We start from the raw sequence: 21,342 nt of genomic DNA, 5'->3' as shown, positions 1-21,342 counted from the left end.
TAAGACGTAGAGGTTGTCCTGGTTAGGCTTTGGGTGTGTGTGTGTGTGTGTGTGTGAGAGAGAGAGAGAGAGAGAGAGAGAGAGAGAGAGACATTTTGACACATGCTAGAGTCATCTGAGAAACTGAGAAAATTTTCTCAACTGAGAAAATGCCTCTCTAAGATTGACTTACAGGCAAGCCTTTGGGGCATTTTCTTTTTTGATGTAGGAGGGACCATCATATGGGCAGTGCTATCCCTGGGCCTGTGGTTCTGGGCTGTACAAGAAAGCAAACTGAGCAAGCCAGGAGGAGCCAGCCAGTAGTCAGTGTTCCTCCATTGACCCTGCTTCAGTCCTCCATGCCCTGGCTTATGCCAGGATGGTGTGTGACCTGTAAGCTGAATAAACCATTTTCTCCCTAAGTTGGATTCATCACAGCAATAGAAAGCAAATTATGACTGAGGCTATAGGTCTGTATCTCCATATTGCCTATTAAGGAGGTCATAGTAGCTCAGATCTCCCTCAGGTGTCTCAGAGCATATTGTGTTGCATCCTTACCAAATTTAAAAAAAAATCACAGATTCCTCATACCCCAAATAAATAATCAGAATGGAATTTTAAAAATTTACAGACTTTTATTTGTAGATTAATATTTTTAGATTTCAGAAAATTAAACTGAAAATTTGTGCAAAGATTTTAATAAATATCTAATGCATGTACAGTGTTATACAGAGTAGTTTGAACATATCACCACCATCCTTTCCTCTCCCCTCTTAAATTGCTGACAGCTGTTTATTTTTCTATGAATTCCAGAATTCTGTCATTCTCAAAAAATTTTACACTTGAAATCTAAGTGTTAGTCTTTTCAGATTTACTTCTTAGGAACACACAATATTTAGTTTCCATCCTTCTGTGTGGGGTGTCTGTGTAGGTAGCTCATTTCATCCTTCTGTGTGGGGTGTCTGTGTAGGTAGCTCATTTCATCCTTCTGTGTGGGGTGTCTGTGTAGGTAGCTCATTTCATCCTTCTGTGTGGGGTGTCTGTGTAGGTAGCTCATTTCATCCTTCTGTGTGGGGTGTCTGTGTAGGTAGCTCATTTCTTTTTGTGGCACATTGTCTTGCAAGCAGCTGCACACGTATGCATGCACGCATGCAGGCGTGAATGCAGCTACGCATGCGTGGAGCCCAGGTTTGTTGACTGTTGACAGGTTTTCATGGAGAGTTTGGGAAGTCTAGTAGGCCCTCATCTGAGCTTCCAGCCTCTCCCTCCTGCAACTCCCAGCCTTTTGTATGTAATTCTTTCCTAATTGCACATGACCTTGGTCTTGGAAGGTGCCAGAGTTAACCTTCCTTGATCATGGAAGGTTAACAGAAGCAGGGATTCCTTCTGTGTAGTTATAGAAAAGTTGATATCTGTGTTGGGACAAGACATTCTGGAGGTGCAGCTGCTTTCCGGTCCCCCAAACCTCTGTAACTCACAACTCACGTGCTCTGAGTAACCCTAATATGGTCATTGGTTTCCCACACTGCACTAAGTGGGATTACTTAGGTGTCTTTGATGTCCTGTAAGTAGGGGGTTGACCTTTGTTTCTGTCCCCAAGAAAGTTCCTAAAACACACGGGAAGAAGGTATTTAGTTTTGGAAGAAACTGCCAAAGTCCTTTAAAATGGCTCCATCATTTCATTGCTGTGCCCATCAACAGTCAATCTCTTTTGCAAGGTTTTGTTCCAATAACCTTTAGAAGAGGCTTTGTAGAGTTTGTACATCAAGGAGTGGTTGCCTGGGTTACCATGCTCTCCTCCATTCCTTTCAGGTTCAGCTCACTCAGGAGAGCCAGTGTTGTTCTGCGGCATCTGGTAAGTCTGACCTTTGTTTTTCTGGGATTGTTAGTTTATGGCACAATTTAAAAGAGACGTTACTGAGATGGCAGGTTTCCTTGACCCCCCTAATCACTGCCCTCAATCTTCTAACCACTTGCCACCTCCTTCACACTGTGTTGTAGTGAATGTGGGTAAATACTACTGTATTAATCTTGGACTTAATCTTGGACAAACACTTGGTTTCTTACCACACACTGCTCCTAAATGTTAAAGAGATACTACGTTTTAAAAATTTAGTATGTGGGCTGGAGAAAATGGTTAAGAGATTGGCTGGTTAAGAGGACTGGGGTTCAGTTCCCAGCACCCACATGGTGGCTCACAGCAATATGAAACTTCAGTTCCAGGGTATCTGGTGCCCACTTCTGGCCTCTGCAGGCACTGTGTTGTGGGCTATAATATTTACTATTGATAAGTTTTAGTTAAGCAGCAGTTTTTCCTAAACAGCTGTATACCCAAATCACACACAGAGACTAGGATTTATTTAATTAACTCCATTTATTTATTTACTCCCTCCTAAACCTCCAAGCCAGCATAGTTTCCTACCATTCAGATTTCACCCATTATTCTGCTTTTAGTCATATCTTAGGTCCAGTTCATCTCTCCTCATGGTTCCAAGACCTCTCCTGCAGATTCTCCTCTTCTCCTCCCTGCTTCCTTCCTCTTCTTCCCACTCTGGACCAGGAAGTCCCACCCTATCCTCTCTATTGCTCAGCATTGTGGCTGGTCATTTTAATTGACAATATAGAGACAGATGGTGCCATGTTTACACAAACTTGAGACGGGTGATGCTTAGAATAAGCATCACAATGCAATGTCTGGATTGAAACCAGTTACTGGGATAGCGAAATCAGCATTTGAATGAACAAAGGTAAATTGTATACATTCCACAAGAGCTTTCTACCGACACACTGTAAGCATTTACTGAATAGACATGCATGCAGACAAAGCACCTGTACACAAAATTTAAAAATCTTAAACTAATATAGTGTAGAGTGTATTAATGACTTCATACTTTAGCAGTTATTATGCCTATTGTACCTTGCAAAGTTAAACATTCATTGTTTATCAGATTATAGGAAAATACTTTTAAATTCAGTTTTGTATCTTTTTTAGAACCTGATGAATCCCTTAGTATGAATGAGCCATCTGCTATAGCACTATCCTCTAAGTACTTAATATAGGAATGTACTCAGTTAATTCTCATTATAGGCCTATGAAGGCCTGTAGCTCTCATGTGTAGTTCTAAAGCTTTTTCAGTAAAGTTTTTTGTTGTTGCTTGTAATCTGTAGTAAGTGGACTGTTCAGAACTTAACTGCAGCTCCTTTTGCCTTTATCATGACACGTGACCGCCACAGAGCAACATGGGAAGAACTTGTCTTTTTAAAAAAGTAGAATATTGTTTTTCTTGGCTGTAGTTTCTTCTTCCACAGCATGTGTTTCCTTACACACTGGACTGGATAAGATAGCAGAATTTCTGATCTTTGTCAAGTTGCTTGAGAAGTATATCTTATTACAGGGACAATTTTGTTTAATTTTTTTCTGATGAGAAATTCAAATTAAAAGGATGAATACTTTTCTATTGTTCAATGGGATTTCTTAAAGCTCTGCTAAGTGCATATCATTTTTGGTTTTTATGTAGTAATGAATTGTAACAATTAAATACACATGATTTTATAAAGGAAAATGTGAACATGTTTAAGCTGTCAAAATGTAGTTGTCTAAATTTTATCATATATTAGGTATATGTGTGGATTGTATGGATTTAATACATACAAGTCCAGGTAAAATTTAAAGTGATTTATCTTTAACATTTTGTGGTCCTGAATATTGAATTATTTTGCGGACCTGAGGATTGAATTGAAGATTTGCTCATGCTGAGGAAAGCACTCCACCACTGACCTACAATTTTAAATTTTAAACCGACTTTCAGTTGTGTATGTTTTGGATTCATTTTTAGTATTTTTAATTATGTCTATGTGTGAATGTCTGTGTGTGGATATGTGTGTGAGTACAGGTGGCCATGGCAGCAGATCCCCCTGGAGTTGGAGTTATAGGCAATAATGGGCAGCCTATTATGGATTCTGGGAACCGAACTCTGTGCAAAGACAGTACATACTCTTAACCACTGAGCCATCTCTCCAGTCTTATACTGTGTACTGATGCCATGTGTTGCTACTCTGTTTGGTAACATGAACCTGGGAGAGTAAAAATAGCGAGCTGTTTTCAGGACATCAGACAGTTTATATTTTGAGGGTATTATAAGGGTTAAACAAGGTGATGTGAGAAAGTTCACCTGAGTTCAAGCTGTATACAGTGAGGACAACTCATGCCTGAAACATCATTCTGAATAATTGTGGGTAAGATGATGGCTAATCTAAAGTCAAACTCATTTCTGTTACTACGTGAAATGGGCACAAAAGCATATTCCAAGAACAACCCAAGTTACGGAGGAAGAGATTTCAGGATTCTTGTTTACTTGGAGTTTTGGCACAAGGTCTCAGAAATCTCCTCACACAGCTTCAGTCATGGACTGTGTGAGGTTTAAACTATTGTTCATGGATAAAACAAGGTCTTAGGGAAGGTGGTGCTATTAGCCCTGGAAGCTGTGTGTGTCCGAATCCTATAAGGTTGCTGTGTAGTTAAACTTGTGTTTCTTACAGGCACTGTGCTTACTTCACATAGCTCTTTTTTTTCATGTTTCCTGCCGCTATTAGTTTCACTGACTTTTTAAAACAGTGATGCTAGCTCTTAGGGCACGAGGGTGCCAGTCTGATCTGTTCCTACATTACATCCTTTTGGGTGGAAGACAGTTTTGTCAGTATGGTAGTTCCATGACCGGTGGCAAAGTAGTCCTGTGTGAGACCCTAAGCCAGTGTGTAGACGTCTTTCCAACACAGAATATAAAAATCTGAACTCTTGTTATCTGGCTTACTGCTTGCCTGGCTGTACTCCCATTGCTCGTTTTCTTGTCCAGCCTTTGTTGCACTCACCTTTAGCATCTCAGCAATTTCAGATATTCATTGTGGATGGCTAGTACTTGCCGTTGTTCTACCTAGAATTCTCACCTCCCTTTTTCTTAGTATGTCAAACCCCAGCCCAGATGCTTCTTTTTTAAGTTATCAATAGTTACTATGTAGTAAGATTATTTGCTCTCCCCATTTTCTAAGCACCTAATGTAAACTTTGAAATGTACTAACAGACTACAAGATTTTAGAGTATTTCACAGTCCAGGGAACTCAAGGAAGAGGCTGTATTTTAGATTAGCTGATTTAAGCCACAGAGAAAAATAGTAAAAATTGAGGACCTGTGCATGGTTTGCTTGTGGACTCCATCTGTATAATCAGAGAAACCTTTGTTAGGCATCCTTAGGTAGCCATTCCTCTAGTTGTTGCCTGAAATGCACTTGGTGTGTGTTTTGCTGTACACATATGATGAAACTTGTGATGTTACTCTTTGTTCTCTCAGAGAGTGTCCATGCACACAGAGGCTGCGGAAGTGCTGTTGGAGAGGAGAGGCTGTGCTGGGCTCATAACGCTCAGCAGACCCAAGCTCCTCAATGCGCTGTCTCTGGACATGGTCCGGCAGATCTATCCACAGCTAAAGGTTGGTAATCATCTGAAAACATGGTGTAGAGCCTTCTGAAGTACACTGTAGGATAAGATTTCTGGAATTATGTCATGGGACTGTTGGCTCAGCACCGATGATGCTTTCCTCTGGGCCGGTTTCCACTCACCATTCAGGAGACATACCTTTTGCTTCACAGAGCTCTTTTTCATGTTTCTTTTGTGTTCAGCTACTCTTCGGTTCACTGACTTTTTAAACAGTGATGCAGACTGCTTTTAGAGCATCAGTGTACTGAATGAAAAAAGAAGTAACAAGGAAGGACATGCACACCTTTAATAACAGCACTTGGAAGGCAGAGTTCAAGGCCAGCCTAGTCTACAGAATGAGTTCCAGGACAGCCAAAGCTACACAGAGAAACTGTGTCTCAAAAAAACCAAACAAACCAAAGCAAGCCAAACAAACAAACAACAACAAAAACCAAAACAGAAGGACATGGCTGCTTCTAGGTATGTAGATAAATGGAGAGCATTTCCAGAGGGATCTGGGAGAGTGAATGTGACCCTGAGGGAGACAAAAAAAAAAAAAAAAAAAAACCCAAAACACCACCACCACCACCACCACCACCACCCACACACACACACACACACACACACACACACACACACACACAAACAGCAGAGTAACCCAAGTCTAGGAAAGGGCAGCCCAGTGCCAGGGCAGGAGAATTTTAGGATTGAGTGGGGGGTATGCCAGCCATATCCTGTAATAGGACCTAAGGATGCTGAGAGAACCTGTTGTGCTGGTCCTTTGATATGTTAAATAGGCAACTTTACTATTTGTCTTGGGTTTGAGACCTAACATGTACTAGTCTAACCTGCTTATACATGACTGCCTTTGGATTGATATAACTTTGTCCTTGGGGTTTTGGGTTTGTTTGTTTTGAATATCACAACTGATTTAATGGAATGAAATGTTTAAATAACTGTCAGAAAATACCAAGTAAGATTATCTTTTTTTAAAACAAGTTTAAAAATAAATTTTCTATGTGTATGTATATGTGTATAGTGACTAAATGTTAATACTTATTCCTTAATCAACTATGTTCATAGCAGCTTTATTCATGATAGACAGAATCTGAAAACAACCTAGATGTCCCTCAAGTGAAGAATGGACACAGAAATTGTGGTACATTTACACAATGGAATACTACTCAGCAATAAAAAACAAGGAAATCATGAAATTTGCAGGCAAATGGTGGGAACTAGATCATCCTGAGTGAGGTATCCCAGAAGCAGAAAGATGCTCATGGTATATCCTCACTTATATGTGGATATTAGGCATATAATATAGGATAAACATGCTAAAATCTATATTCCTAAAGAAGCTTAACAAGGAGGACCCTAGGGAAGAGGCTGAAACCTCACTCAGAAGGGCAAACAGGATAGACAGCGGGAGTAGGAGAAGACAGGGAACAGGAGAGGACTCTACCCAGCAGGGTATTAAAGCAGATGCTGAGACTCATTGGGCAGGGTACTGGGAATCTTATGAAAGAAGGGAGAGATGAAAGACCTAGAAGGGACAGGAGAGCACAGAGTCACAAGGAGAGCAACAGAACCAAAACATCTGGGCTCAGGGGTTCCTGCAGAGACTGATGAGTCTAGACCCCCTGCTCAGATGTAGCCCATGGCAGCTCAGTCTCCATGTGGTTTCCTTAGTAAGGGGAGCAGGGGCTGTTTCTGACATGGACTCAGTGGCTGGCTCTTTGATCACCTGCCCCTGGCAAGGTGGCCTAAATAGGCCATAGAAAAAGAGGATCCAGACAGTCCTGATGAGACCTGATAGGCTAGGGTCAGAGGCAAGGGGAGGAGGACATCCTCTATCATTGGACTTGGGGAGGGGCACAGGAGGAGAAGAGTGAGGGAGGGCGGGATTGGGAGGAGATGGGGGAAGGGCCTACAGCTGGGATACAAAGTGTCCTTGAGTTTTTAAGACAGTCTAGCTAGGCAGCCCAGGCTGGCCTCAAACTTAGAGTCTTCCTACCTGTACCTTCCCCCTGCTGGTTGGGACTGGAGGTGTGCGCCTCATGCCCTGAGACTGCTGTTTTAAATTGCTTGGACAGCTCCTCCTCCCTCTGCTGCTTGCTAGCCCTCTTCCCCTCCTCTCCCCGTGCCTGCCAATCAAGTAAGCCACACTCCAGCCTCTCGACCTTTATATTTCTTACCCATTCTTACTTCCTTAGATAGATTTTTAAAGTGAAAGCATGGGACATTAGAAAGTATAGGGTTGAAAGTCAGGCATGTTTCAAAACTTGGATTTCTTGATATTCACCCTGTAGGAGGGCATGTTAGTCACTGTGCCCAACTTTCCTCAGCTGAAAGGAAATGAGAACAGTGATCTTTCACAGTATGGCTATAAAGCAAGCACTCTGCCCATGATTTGCACCCAATACTCTCATGATGCTGATTTTATTGCCTGACCTCACAAAACCCTTTTTAAAACTCTGTAAGCACGTGCCTGTATAATAAATTATTTTGGTATAACAAGAGCCCTGTGTTGCCGTGGGGAAAGCGTTGGTGTAGCACATGCCAGCACTCGTTGGTTGATTTGTTCCCTAGACCCATGAATGTGCCATTAGGCATGTATTTATCTCAGTCTTCAAGCTTTGACAGGTATTTCTGGGTCATAGACTGTGCTTAGGAAATGAGATGAAATCGGTGGGACCCATTCCTCTGATGTGTTTTATGAAGACCTCATAGGTGCACACATATGTATATGAATGTATCTTAAATGACCATGTATTTACTCTCCTCTCAAAAGCCATTATTATCTTTTATGTTTGGATAGAAGTGGGAACAAGACCCTGACACATTCCTGATCATCATAAAAGGAGCCGGAGGAAAGGCCTTCTGTGCTGGAGGGGATATCAAAGGTAAAATGCCTGCTATAAACCATCACCTCACTGGAACTACTAAGTATTGGAAAATGCTTGAGATAATTTTTGATTATTTTTTTTTTTAGAATTGTTTGGTGTATGTTAAGAATTCTTTAAAACTTAAAAAATGTAGAGAATTGTTATTATTCGAATGGAGATGTTATTTTACTGCACATGTACGGTGCTGAGAAATTTAGATATTTTGTTTTCCTCTTGTGCACCTTTCCCCCAACGTCAGCACTGTCTGCCCAGTGAAGGACTTCCCGTTTTCCAAACCTGATGCATGCTCACTTCCATTGCCCTCCCACCTCTCACAGTCCAGAGCAAGCACGAGCTGGGAGCAGGGGAGGGTCATGCTGCATGTTTAAACATACATTAATGAAAATTTCCTTTTTATTATTGGTCAGTTCAGTCTGTATGTATTTAATTAATTAGGGATAATAAATATCTGTTCTGGTGATTGGAGTTTATGAACTCATTGCTGTCACTGCTGGTTGCCCTGCTGAAAGGTTTTAAGGTTTGTATGTTGTTTCTTATGGAATTGGTGGGGCTCGAGGAGTTTTCCCCTGTGTTCTGATTTTGCATATTTGTTTTACTATTAAAAGACAACCTTTGTGTTGATTTGTTCACCAAATTTGGAAGTTTATGCAAACCATTGCATTATGATTAATGGGAAAAAAGTTGAGATTCAGGACCAAGTTCAAATGCTCACTCAGTTTAAAGTAGCTGAAATGTAAAATGGCTAATAATGGAAACCTTCATTGCTTAAAGTGATGCATTAACTGAGTTGTAGATTTGCTCACAACATGAATTTGTGTGTGTGTCTTTGCATGCATGTCTGCCTGAGTGAATTTGATGTGCCTATGTGCTTATGACTGTTGTATGTGAGAGCTGGAATGCCCAAGACTGCATCTGTGTGTGTCATGTACGTGTATATATATGTGAGTGTGCCTGTATGTGTGTGACTGTGTGTGTACATGTTTCCATGTGCCTGTGTGTGTATGTATGTGCCTGTATTGCCTGTTACTGTGTGTGAGTGCGAGAGGTACTGTGTGTGTGAGACTTTGTGTATGTAACCATGTTTGTGTTTATGTGCCTGTATGCCTGTGACTGTATTTGTGGTGTGTGTTTGTGTGTAGTGTGCACACGTGCACTAGCGATCAAGCCCAGGGTCTCATGTTTGCCTGTGTTGTATGTCTTAGTGTACCATGAATATTTTGAAAACATTGCTTGTCACCCTCTGGGGTGCCTTTTCTTTAGAGTGGGGCCACGGTTGTGTCCGTCTCCACTCGGGAAAGCCTAATGCACTGACTGAGTTAGCTGCTTTTCCTGAGTTGTCCTAGGGAGTCTCTGTTGCTGTGATGAAGCACTGGAACCAGAACAACCTACAGGAGGAAGGTTTCTTTTGCTTGTGGTTCCATGGGGAGAGTCTGTGATGGGGGAAGGGCAGTAGGGAGCCAGAGCAGGGCTCCAAGAGAGCTGAGCTTTTCTTCATCTCAAGCGTGAAGCACAGATTGTGGACTGGAAGTGGGGTGAGGCTATGAACCCTCAAGCTTGTCCCACGTTACATAGACTGCACTTCCAGAGCCTCTCCAAACAGCACCACCAAATGTTAAATATAGTGTTTGTTTGTTGGTTTTTGAGACAGAGTTTCTGTGTGTAGCCTTGGCTGTCCTGGACTCACTTTGTAAACCAGTCTGGCCTTGAACTAACAGAGATCCACCTGCCTCTGCCTTTCCAGTGTTGAGATTACAGGCGTGTGCCACCACCACCCTGCTAGAAATATAGTTTTAAATTCCAGAATTATTTTAGCTTATATGTGCAAAACAGTGAATGTGAATTCTAGAAAATTCTACTCAGAAAATATTTAAGGTGAATATAATTTAATTTTAATTTATATATAATTAGTTGGTTTGAATAAATTAGCTTAAAATAAATAAAAGAGACAACAGATTAGTTTTTTTTTTTCCTTTCAGGAAACTGACTCATTTGCATCATAATGGCACAGTCATTGCTGGTCTTTTTAGGAAAGTATAGTTCACCCCTTGTCTAATGGTTGGGAAATATTTGGTGGAAAATTATGTTTGTACCAACAGGTACAACTTTTGTTTTTTCTCCTTATCCCCTCAACACTGCGGCGATAATTTACATTGGGTGTTATAGGTCACCTAGAGGAGACTTACAAAGCGTAGGGTAATGCCATCTTCTCCAAGAACCTTGGACATCTATGGGTTTTGGTGTCTGGCTATAAGTCTGGGTCAGTTAATATGTTACAGTGTCCCACAGAATTTGGGGTAGCACTTGTATTGTCCTAAAGGATATAAGGTTTGAAGAAATGGCTGCAGAACTTTGATCTCCTTTTTGGCTGTGTAGAACCTTCTCGTGTTGATCTATTGAATCTCCTCAAATTTCAGAGCTCCAAGTGAAGCACACACATACACCATTGGCATTGTTCAGGGTATATTCTTTTCAATAAATTATCTATAGTTGTCCTACAGCCTTTGGGTTTTCCTGAAAACTTCAGTATATGAGTATGAGTTAAACATGGAGAAATGTGCAGAAATGTGATTGAAATAGGTTTAAGCTAATGCAAGTAGAGCACCTGGGGAAACCCAGCAAGGCCTGTGTATCCAAACCCTTGTTACTTTTTCTGCCCATGTCTTCCTCCAAGACTTGGAACAGGACTCTTCAAATGAGGATCTTGTAATCCAGGTCAGAATGGCTCTGTGACCAGCTCCAGAAGTGGGGTGGAAAAGAATAGAGACTGTGACCTGCTTTGAAGAGATGTTCTAGTGTCTCTAACCTACCTTGAGGAGGGAACTGTGAGTGAGAGTGCATGTGTAACTCACAAGTAAAAATAACTTTTTGGCTTTGAACTTTTCACATTGGACTGTGGGTCTCTGACAGAGGGTAATATGTCACCAGCATGGGTGACATCAAACATTAAAGCCACCTGAAAGTCTTCCCCCAGCACTGGATGGTTATAAGTTTGTTTTAAACATCTGTGACTGTATTGACCGGAAGCCATCTTTATGATTTGCAATTGCATTTTCCTTCAGTTTCTTCTCTTTCCTTCCTTTCTTAGCAATCTCAGAAGCTAAAACAGCAAGACAGAATTTGTCTCAAGATTTTTTCAGAGAAGAATATATCCTGAACAATGCCATTGGTATGTGGGTGATCCTCTCTGAGCTTTGAACATGGAATCAAGAGTTGGGATGGCACTGTAAATTTTTTTTAAATGCAATAAGTACTCTTTATGGAAACATTCATTTTTACTTGTTGGTCATACTAATAAATTATTCTGCTTGTTATAGAATAGTTGCATTTTAATGTTCATTAGCTATTCTAAAACGTATTTGTCTAAATTCAAGGTGAAAATACGGATTTTTGATCATTTAGCTAGCTTTCTCAGAAGACAAGAAAATGTGTATTCCAGGTTTCTAAATAAAATAAAGTTTTCTGTTTCTCTAGGAACTCTGGAGTGAAAATATCTTTAGAATCAGAGTTTAGGCTTGTGTGGAAGAGAAGTGGCATTTACTTTAGTCATACAGGTTTTGAAAAGTTCAGTTGATACAACCTTGTATCTCTAAGTCTAGACATAGTAGCAATATTCTCATTTTGCGTGGTGTTATATGAACAACACATTCTAAAGTAACAGGTCAGTCCCTTTTGTGGTTTTCCTTAGTGCCAGTAACTTTATTTAACTAGAAGGAACCTTAGCCCTCTTCAAAAGTCTCTGCCATCATTAATGTACAGTGTATTCTTCTAGACCACATTTTAAGTTGACTTTACCAGCACAGGCTTGTTCTGCACTAATGGGGAGAAATGACCTCTTTGGTGCGAGTCTTTCCCCCACGAGTCTTTGTGGAGTTATGATTTGTAGTGTAATATAAATGCTCAATGGTTTTTAGAAGATTGACCATACTGTTAACACTGTGTTCTTAAAATCAATTTGTAGAGCAGTATACAAAGGTTTCCTGACTTGTGAAGGGAGTTTGTCCAAATAAGCCTAAGCTAAGTTAAAAACGCTGCAAGACATTTGATGAGTCCACCCTGCAAAAGCCACAGCTTAGGGTCACAGTTCACTCTTCAGGACTGGTTGTGGACCCTTGTGCTTCTATACTGTCCAGCGTTGCCAGCGTAGCTAATGCTATCTCTTCTGCATTTATACATAAGAGGTAATTGCTGGTTTTTACTGGAAGAGGTTTTACTATTGTATATTGTACTCTCGTGACCAATTCTTAAAGTTTTTTAAGAAATAAATGTGGAATGAATATGTTACATAACTTCACTTTGTTTCCAAAATTTTCCCAAAATAGGAGACTTTTTGTACACATCTTTTGTCTTGACTGCCTTTGGATTTTCTCTTTTAACTTAAGAATCGTTTGCCTAGTTATACAAACATTCCTATAGAAGCCTGGGAATATGTAACCCAAAGGCCTGAGGTTCAATCCCTAGACTTGAGATGCCAGGCATACAGAGAGACAGAGACAGACAGATATAAGGAAGGACAGAAAATACAAGAATTAGCGAATATGAGAAAGCAAGTGAGCACAGCCAGTAAACACCTGTTTCAGCATAGACTGAAACAGTGACTGGAAAGACAGTGACTTGTTCCGCACTAACGGAGGAAGAATTTACCTCTTTGATAGTACTCTTCTTTCCGTGATTCTCTGTGGAATCATAATTTACAGTGTAATGCGAAAACTTTGGGAATATCCAAACAGAATACAGGTTTATCTTGGCCTTCATCTGGGGTAGTGTTGACAGTAAGCTGTGACCAAAGCCCTGTAACTTATGTTTTTATTATGGTCTGCAAACTCTCTGACAAGAAAACCTAAAAAAAGGAAATAGACACAGTAAAAGTACATGTGATTAATGGACTTTTCAAACAGGGAGGGGTATTTGAGGACATGTGTTATTTTGTAGATGAAGAGACTTTATGTATGATATATATGAAAGGCTCTGGTACGTGTTTGTCATGTGTAACTCCTGTGTTATCACTCAGTGCCTGTTGAGTGATAAGCATGGTGAGCCTCTTCATTCAAGAACAGAGGTGAGACTGGAGTCTGGGTTTGACACTCCCACTCTGGGTTTGCTCTTCTGCAGTGTGCTTCTCTGCATGTATCCAGATGCTGTCATTGTACAGAAAGCACATGTGTTCTTTAAAGCACAGCTGGGTATGTGGATTATAAGTAGATGTTAATTTTTTTTAGTTGCTAAATAATACAAAACTTTCATTTGTTTTGACTCAAGACTGAGTTGTTAAACGATAATGAACATCTTAGTGACTGTGTGTGAGTTGATTAAAAGTCCTATACATTACAAACCATGCAAGTCTTTCTTGATTTTTTTACACATTTCCTAGGGAAACTAGAGTACATGCAGTGTGACTTTTTGGAAAGTGTACGTATTTTAGGTATTCTAACCAAAGCTCTCTTTCTTTTAGCTTGTTGTCGGAAACCATATGTTGCCCTTATTGATGGGATCACAATGGGTGGGGTAAGTGGACCATTTGTTATTTTCATTGTATGAATAACTTGCATTAAAATGAGGTAATGATTGTTTATAACAGTAAGACAGTGAATGGCATACAGTACAGCTCATTGGAACATATGTTTATTTCAGTTACAGAGGTTGGAAGAATTGAAATATAAAGTGTATTGGAGTACTTTAGACTTTGTAACCCAGAAGAATATTTTATGGTCTTAATTATGCCATAGTCTATTTTAACTTTTGTAGTTAACAAACTTTCTTAAGCAACAAAAACTGGTTTTATTTTTCAAAACTTACTTGCATTTGTGTGTGTGTGTGCGTGCGTGCACATTTGTGTGTGTGGTGTTCAGGAGTAAAATATGAGACTATGTGGACATGCATGTACTATAGTGCATGGAGTGGAGGTCAGAGGTCAGCCTTGTCTGTCAGCCTCCACATTCTACCTTGTTTGAACCAGGCCTCTTGTTTTTCTGTTGTGTATGTCAGGCTACTGGACCTGCGAACTTCAGAGATTCTCCTGGCTTTGCTCCCATCCCCTGTTAGGAGCAGTGGGTTGCAGACCTTGGGATTTACATAGGTTCTAGAGATGCTTACACAGATCCTCATGCCTGTGCATCAGGTACCTTACCCACTGAGCCATCTCCCTAGCTCTACTCGTACTGTGTTGCCTACATGTGAAACTTTTTTCCCTTTCTTGGACTGTTGGTCATTGAACTCAGGACCATATGCACCCTAAGCAAATTTTCCACACTGAGCTTTTTCTCTACCCCATGTTCTTTGAGGCAGAGCTTTGATATATAATAGCTTAAGCCAGCCATGAACTTGTCATGTGGCTTAGGATAGCTTTGAGCTCAAGATGTTCCTGCCTCTCTATCCCAAGTGCTGGCTAGGATTACAGGCATACACTACCATCTCCTCTATAGCCCCCTTTCCTACTTTACTAGGAGAAAAATACATTAGATCTTCCATAGTGTGGAGGCAGCTAAATTGCTTCTGCTCTGTAACATTTTACATGTGTGGAAGTGCTGTAATTTTTTTCTCTGAGGACAGGATCTTACTGTGCAGCTTAAGTAGTTTTGGTCTCTCAGTCCACTTGTGTCTACCTTCCAAGTGCTGGGACTACGGGTGCGTGCCACCAGACCCAGATTGCTATTTCCTTAAAACCTCCTTCCTGTCAGTTGACAAGTTTGTTATTTGATGTGTAAGCTATTATGAACAAGACTAAGATATGCTTTGACTAAGTTGCTATGAACCTGAAGAAACACACACAATAATTACAGAACAAGTGGCAAATCATCTGGTACTGACTGTAGCAATTCAAGTCTTTATGAGAATGAGAGTTCAGAGCTGGACATAGTGGCCATGCCTTAATCCCACCACTTGGAGGCAGGTGGATCTCTGTGAGTTTGAGGCTAGCCTGGTGTACAAAGAGAGTTCAAGGACAGCCACAGGCTGTTATACAAAGAAACTCTGTCTCAAACAACCAGAAAAAAAAAAAAAAGAGGGGTCAGAATGGACCTGCTGGGCAGAGAAGGCACTGCATGAAGAAGACAGTGAATTGAACTGACCTTGGAAAGGTAACAAAACGAAATAAAACAAAAACATTTGTTTATGTGTGGGGAGAAGGGTGAGTGTGCCATGGTGAGAACAGCATGTGGACATTAGTTCTCTTATTCCACCATATGGGTCCTGGCATTGAGGTCCTGGCATTGATGGCCTGAGAGATACCTCAGCCGTTTCCCACTGAGGTATCGCTCAGCCTAAAAAGCAACTTTTTTTTTTTTTTTTTTTTTTTTTGTGACTCATTGAAATAATGGCTGACAACTCGGACAAAGGACTTTAACAAGAGAGAAGCAGACAAATGTATCTAATAAAAATTATACTTGAGATGGGAACATTTGGAAAGAAGACTTGAAAACCTAAGGCAAGCTATTTTTGTATTTATTTTTGATACAGAATACATGGTTGAGGAAAATGATCCTTGAAGAAAAGGGGTGTGAGCCAGGGGGAGAGACAGCAGGAGTGTGGCAAGGCCTGCCTAAGCCTGGCAGTATAGCATCCTTCTCTCTGGCTGAGGCAAGACTCTTCATCAGGGAGAATGACGTTGTATTCTCAGGAAAGGTGGGTTACAGAAGTCCTTTGCTAGCAGCTCCCCTTCAGGAATGTGAGGGAAAGTCAGGAGAATGACCTCCAAATATGGCCCCAGCAGAACCCTGGCATGTTGTAAATTCCAGCAATAAACAGGAATAGGAGGACCCCAACATTTTGAAAACTGAATGCTTGAAAGATTTAGTAATTTGGAAAAAAGGAAGTCATCCCTTCTTGTTCTTATGGAATTTCTATAAATGCAGCATCTTGCCTAACAAGAATTGCCTAGTTCTTTACATCAGTTGGGAAGGGATTCCACTAGTAGCTCTGTACTTATAAGTAGCATCAAAAGGCAGTTTATGGGTTGGGAAGATGGTCCAGCAGATCAAAGCACTTCCAGAGGACCCAGGTTCAGTTCCCAACCCCCACATGGTGGTCCATAAGCATCTATAACTCCAGTCCCAGGGGATCTGACCCTATCTTCTGACTTCCATAGGCACCTGGCACACACGTGGTACACCCAACATTCATGCAGGCAGCACACACACACACACACACACACACACACACACACACACACACTAAATCTAAAAAGAATATTTTTTAGAAAGCAGTACATTTCTTGATCCTTGGCAGATTTTAGTATCTTAGCATGTTTGATTGTATTTTGTCAAGGCAGTACTAACTTGGATACTTAAAAACCTTGTTACTGATGCTGAGACTTATAGCCAAACTTTGGGCAGGGTGTAGGGAATCTTATGAAAGAAGGGGGAGATAGAAAGACCTGGAGGGGACAGGAGCTCCATAAGGAGAGCAACAGAACCAAAAAATCTGGGCACAGGGATCTTTTCTGTGACTGATACTCCAACCAAGGACCATGCATGGAGATAAGAGGGTTCCCTAGTAAAGGGAAAAGGGACTGTCTCTGACATGAGCTCAGTGGCTGGCTCTTTGATCACCTCCCCCTGAAGGGGGAGGAGCCTTACCAGGCCACAGAGGAGGACAAGGCAGCCAGTCCTGATGAGACCTGATAGGTTAGGGTCAGAGGGAAGGAGAGGAGAACCTCCCCTATCCGTGGACTTGGGGAGGGCCATGGGAGGAGATGAGGGAAAGAGGGTGGGATTGGGAGGGAATGAGGGAAGAGGCTACATTTGGGATACAAAGTGAATAAACTGTAATTAATATAATTTTTTTAAAGCCTTGTTACTGAGCTAGGCATGGTAGTGCATGACTGTCATCCCAGGACTTGGGCAGACAGAGGCAGGTGGATTTCTGTGAGTTTGAGGCCAGCCTGGTCTATAAAGTGAATCCAGTACAGCCAAGGAACCCTGTCTTGAAAAACCAATAAATAAAATAAAATAAAATAAAATATTTTTTTTTTAATAAAGCCTTGTTCTGGTCATACTAGCATCTAACTCTAATAGTCAGGAAAAAAAAAACCCTGTAACACTTATCTGAGGTATTAAGAACTTCCCTGTGATGCAAAGGGAACTGGGGAAACCCTGAGAACAAAAGCAACAGGTGTGCCCTAAGCACACTGAAAAAAGTGTGGCCTTAGGAAGGAAACGAGCAGTAGACAGGCAGGCAGGCAGGCAGGCAGGCAGCAGGCTCACGTGGAAGGGTGGGAAGGGATGATAACTTTAGGGAAGGATGACTAGCAACTCAAATATAATGCAGTAGAGCTGATGTGCCATTCCGAAAGCAGTACGCATTGAGTGTGGCGATGGGTAAAGGTGCTCACTCTATAAGCATGGGGGCCTGAGTTCAAAACCTGTGGAGAGCCAACAAGGTAGTTTCCGTCTGTAATCCCGGTGCTCTGAGGTGGGACGAGAGGCTGAGTCAGAAGCCCCAGAAGTTCCAAGGCCAGGCAACCCAGAGTCTACGGTGACAAACAGCAAACAAACAACAACAAAACACAACTGTCCCAAACAGGGTAAAGATGAGGACCAGTTGCTGAGCTTGTTCTCTGACCTCCACATGCAGGCCATGCATGACATGCATGCACCCACAGTCATGCACACAAACATGCGTACACTGAAAACTTGCGCTCTCCAGCCTCAGCCTCCTGAATGTTGGGGTTCCATGTATGAGCCAGTATTGGTTACACTGTTAAATCTCTTTTAAAAGTCAGGAAAGCTTAAAAACATTTAAATTCTATATGTTTTAAATTTTATGTTTTTATAAATTTTATGTTTTAAATTTTATATATTTTTGTGTGCATGTATGTCTGTGAGTCACATGCCTAGTGCTTGTGGATGCTGGAAGAGGGCATCAGATTCCCTGAAGATGGAGTTGCAGATTGTTGTTAGCCACCATGTGGGTACTGAGTTTCAAACCCAGGTCCTCTGAAAGAGTAGCCACTGCTCTTATCACTGAGCACTCTCTTTAGTTCCCATCCCCTCCTTTTTGAGACAAGGTCCAACTATGTATCCCTGACCACCTGGAACTTGCTCTGCAGACCTGGCCAACCTCAAAATATGATTCTCCTGCCTCTGCCTTTTGAGAACTAGCATTACAGGTGTGTATCACCATACTGATTTAGACCTATGCATTTTTCATGCACAGCAGAAGAGGGAATCAGATTCCATTACAAATGGTTGAAAACCGTGTGGGTGCTGGGAATTGAACTCAGGTCCTCTGGAAGAACAGCCAGTGCTCTTAACCTCTGAGCCATGTCTCCAGCCCTGGACCTATGCATTTTTAAAATCCTTTCTTGGTAATTACTGTATGGAAGTCAAGTTAAGAACTGCATAAACTAGTATATGGTTTTGTGTTATCTGTGGGTCTCTTTCTGAATCCCCTAAAGGCAGTGATTGTCACACCTAAGCTTGTATCAGTCTCTTGGAAGGCTGGCAATGTGCAGGCCACGTTTGCCCTTTCCAGGTCAGTCAGTCTGGGATGCAGCCTCTGATAATGGTGAGGATGCAGACCTTCTTCTGGGAGACACTTCCTTAAGATGCTGATGGCAGATGCTCACACAAAGCTTTTATCTTCAGGATTTTTCCTAGAATATTAGCATTACGTAGTTCCTTAGTAAAGACCAGTTAAGCAAAAAACTTGACACTCATAGCCAAACTTTGGGCCAAGTGCAGGGAACTCTGAAAGAGGGGGGAGATGAAAGACCTGGAGGGAACAGGAACTCCACAAGGAGAGCAACAGAACCAAAAATTGGGCACAGGGGTCTTTTCTGAGACTGGTACTCCAACCAAGTACATTCATGGATATAACCTAGAACCCCTGCTCAGATGTATCCCATGGCAGCTTAGTGTCCAATTGGGTTCCCTAGTAAGAAGAACAGGGGCTATCTCTGACATGAACTCAGTGGCTGGCTCTTTGATCACCTCTCCCTGATGAGGGAACAGCCTTACCAGGCCACAGAGGAAGCCAGTGCAGCCAGTCCTGATGAAACCTGATAGGCTAGGGTCAGATAGAAGGGGGAGGAGGACCTCCCCTATCAGTGGACTTGGGGAGGGCCATGGGAGGAGATGAGGGAGAGAGAGGGTTGGATTGGGAGGGGGCTACATCTGGGATACAAAATGAATAAACTGTAATTAATTTTTAAAAAAAACTTGAGACAAAGTCAACAGAACTTATTAAAGCAGTATGTTGAGTAGGACGGTACTCAGGCAGAAGAGGCCAAGAGGCCTGCCAGGCAACTGGAGTAACTGTATTTTCTAGGTAGAACACAAGAACAAGGAAAACATTGCATTATTCCAGCTTGGCCTTCTCATCTGAACATGAGTGACCCCTGAAACTCAGCTGTTACAGAAGCCTTTCCTAAGTTAGACTTAGTCTCATTGCATTTTGTCAGTCTGCTATGTGGGGTTTCAGGACAGCGACCTTCTTATTTAATTTTACCAACTCATTCTAAAGCTGATAGTGACTTGACCACTATATTTCATTTTTTTTTTTCAAATCTCATCTATATTTACCTTTTAAAGCAGAATGCTATCTCCATTCACAAGTTTTGCTGTGTTTCCTAGGGAAGCTTAGTCCTTGGTATTTTACTTTAGGAAACAAGCCACTGCTTGGTACTAGCATAGAGACAGACTGGAGGATCAATGAAATCTAATTGAGGACCTAGAGATAAATCCACACTTGATTGGACACTTGATTTTTGACAAAGGAGCCAACACCATACAGTGAGAAAAAGATAGCATCTTCCACAAATGGTGCTCATTTAACTGGATGTCTACATGTAGAAAAATGCCATGTAACCCATGGTTGAGTTGTCTCTGAGGTTTGAGCTCTGTTGATTCTCTCCATGTCTGTTGTCCACTCATATGTGCTTGTAATAAATAATACAGCAAAAGGATGTCACCAATCAGTTTGACACTTTATGTTTTTTTCTGGAAGTTTCAGCCCTTCTTGTTCCTTCATCTGTTGCACACAATACTCTCCAGTGCTCTCAATCATATAGATCACTTCTAAGATGCTTTCAGAGACATTGCATAAAGGCCAAGTTAGTGACTTGGTCCACGGTCTCGGCTGTGATAAATTGGAAGTGCTTCTGGTTTTCTTTCACTCTGGTGCAGTAGTCCTTGAGAGAAGCCATCGCAGCCCCAGATGTGTAGTATGACAACAGCTCAGAAAGCTCCTTCTTACTTTCAGAATCTGTGAATTCCAAGCTTTGTATTTGTTTTTTTGAGAAATGCTCATAAAAATTTTTGTAGTTCTCTTTGTTTTCTTCCAGGTCAGTGAATGCTTTCTAAGAATTTCTTCACAATTCTTTCTGATAGCTTTTCAAATTTTGATTTGATGCAACATTTCACAGGAAGTATTTAGGGGGAAAGAATCAGAATTCGACACCCCTCTACTATCTTCAGTTGGTTAAAAATTTGAACAATCCACAGGGTGGCACCATAGAGCTTGCTCTCGTCCCTCAGCCAGCCACACACGCACATGCACACATAAGCGCCAGCGCTTCGCTATAGGAAGTATTTTTCCCCCAGTATGGAAAATGACACTTCTGCTCTGTTGTTATCCATTGCAAAGAGTAGCACAGCCTTTTGAAGAAGAAACACCTAAATTCCATTTCATTTCCAAACTTCTATCATTTAATATTTGAGTTTGCAATAAGATAAGAATAGATATTACTAAAAGGTTCTACATACAGTTGACTAACTCATGGTAAGAGAATTGTTTTTCTGGTATTCATGGAAAGAAGCATTTATGAATAGATGTCTGAAATAAAAGTTTATACTTTTCCTGAGAAACAACATTTAAAATCTTTTTTGCCCTTTCAACTTCTGACATTGCATTTGTCTCAAGTAGTATATAACAGAAAGGCAATGTGCTTAAGAGTTAAAGTTCAGACAATATGAAAAGACAGAAATCCTCCGAGTTCCATGTATGTGGTCCCATTCCTATTTCCTCTTTCAGCTGAACAGAATTTCCGAACATT

General features: G+C 41.3%; 1 protein-coding gene across 1 annotated transcript in view; it reads left to right on the top strand.

The window, feature by feature from the left end:
* Hibch (3-hydroxyisobutyryl-CoA hydrolase) overlaps positions 1-21,342 on the top strand; it is a 68,101-nt gene that overhangs the window by 7,250 nt on the left and 39,509 nt on the right. Inside the window, exons 2-6 of the mRNA XM_021649276.2 lie at positions 1,792-1,834; positions 5,324-5,461; positions 8,267-8,351; positions 11,440-11,520; positions 13,804-13,856. Of these exons, the coding sequence (XP_021504951.2) occupies positions 1,792-1,834; positions 5,324-5,461; positions 8,267-8,351; positions 11,440-11,520; positions 13,804-13,856 (400 nt within the window). The remainder of the gene's footprint in view (positions 1-1,791; positions 1,835-5,323; positions 5,462-8,266; positions 8,352-11,439; positions 11,521-13,803; positions 13,857-21,342) is intronic.

This window comes from Meriones unguiculatus, chromosome 15 (genome assembly GCF_030254825.1).
Source record: "Meriones unguiculatus strain TT.TT164.6M chromosome 15, Bangor_MerUng_6.1, whole genome shotgun sequence".
NCBI classification, from domain to species: Eukaryota; Metazoa; Chordata; class Mammalia; order Rodentia; family Muridae; genus Meriones; species Meriones unguiculatus.
The sequence above is the reverse complement of the archived record's forward strand: the minus strand, read 5'-3'. Positions and strand labels throughout refer to the sequence as shown.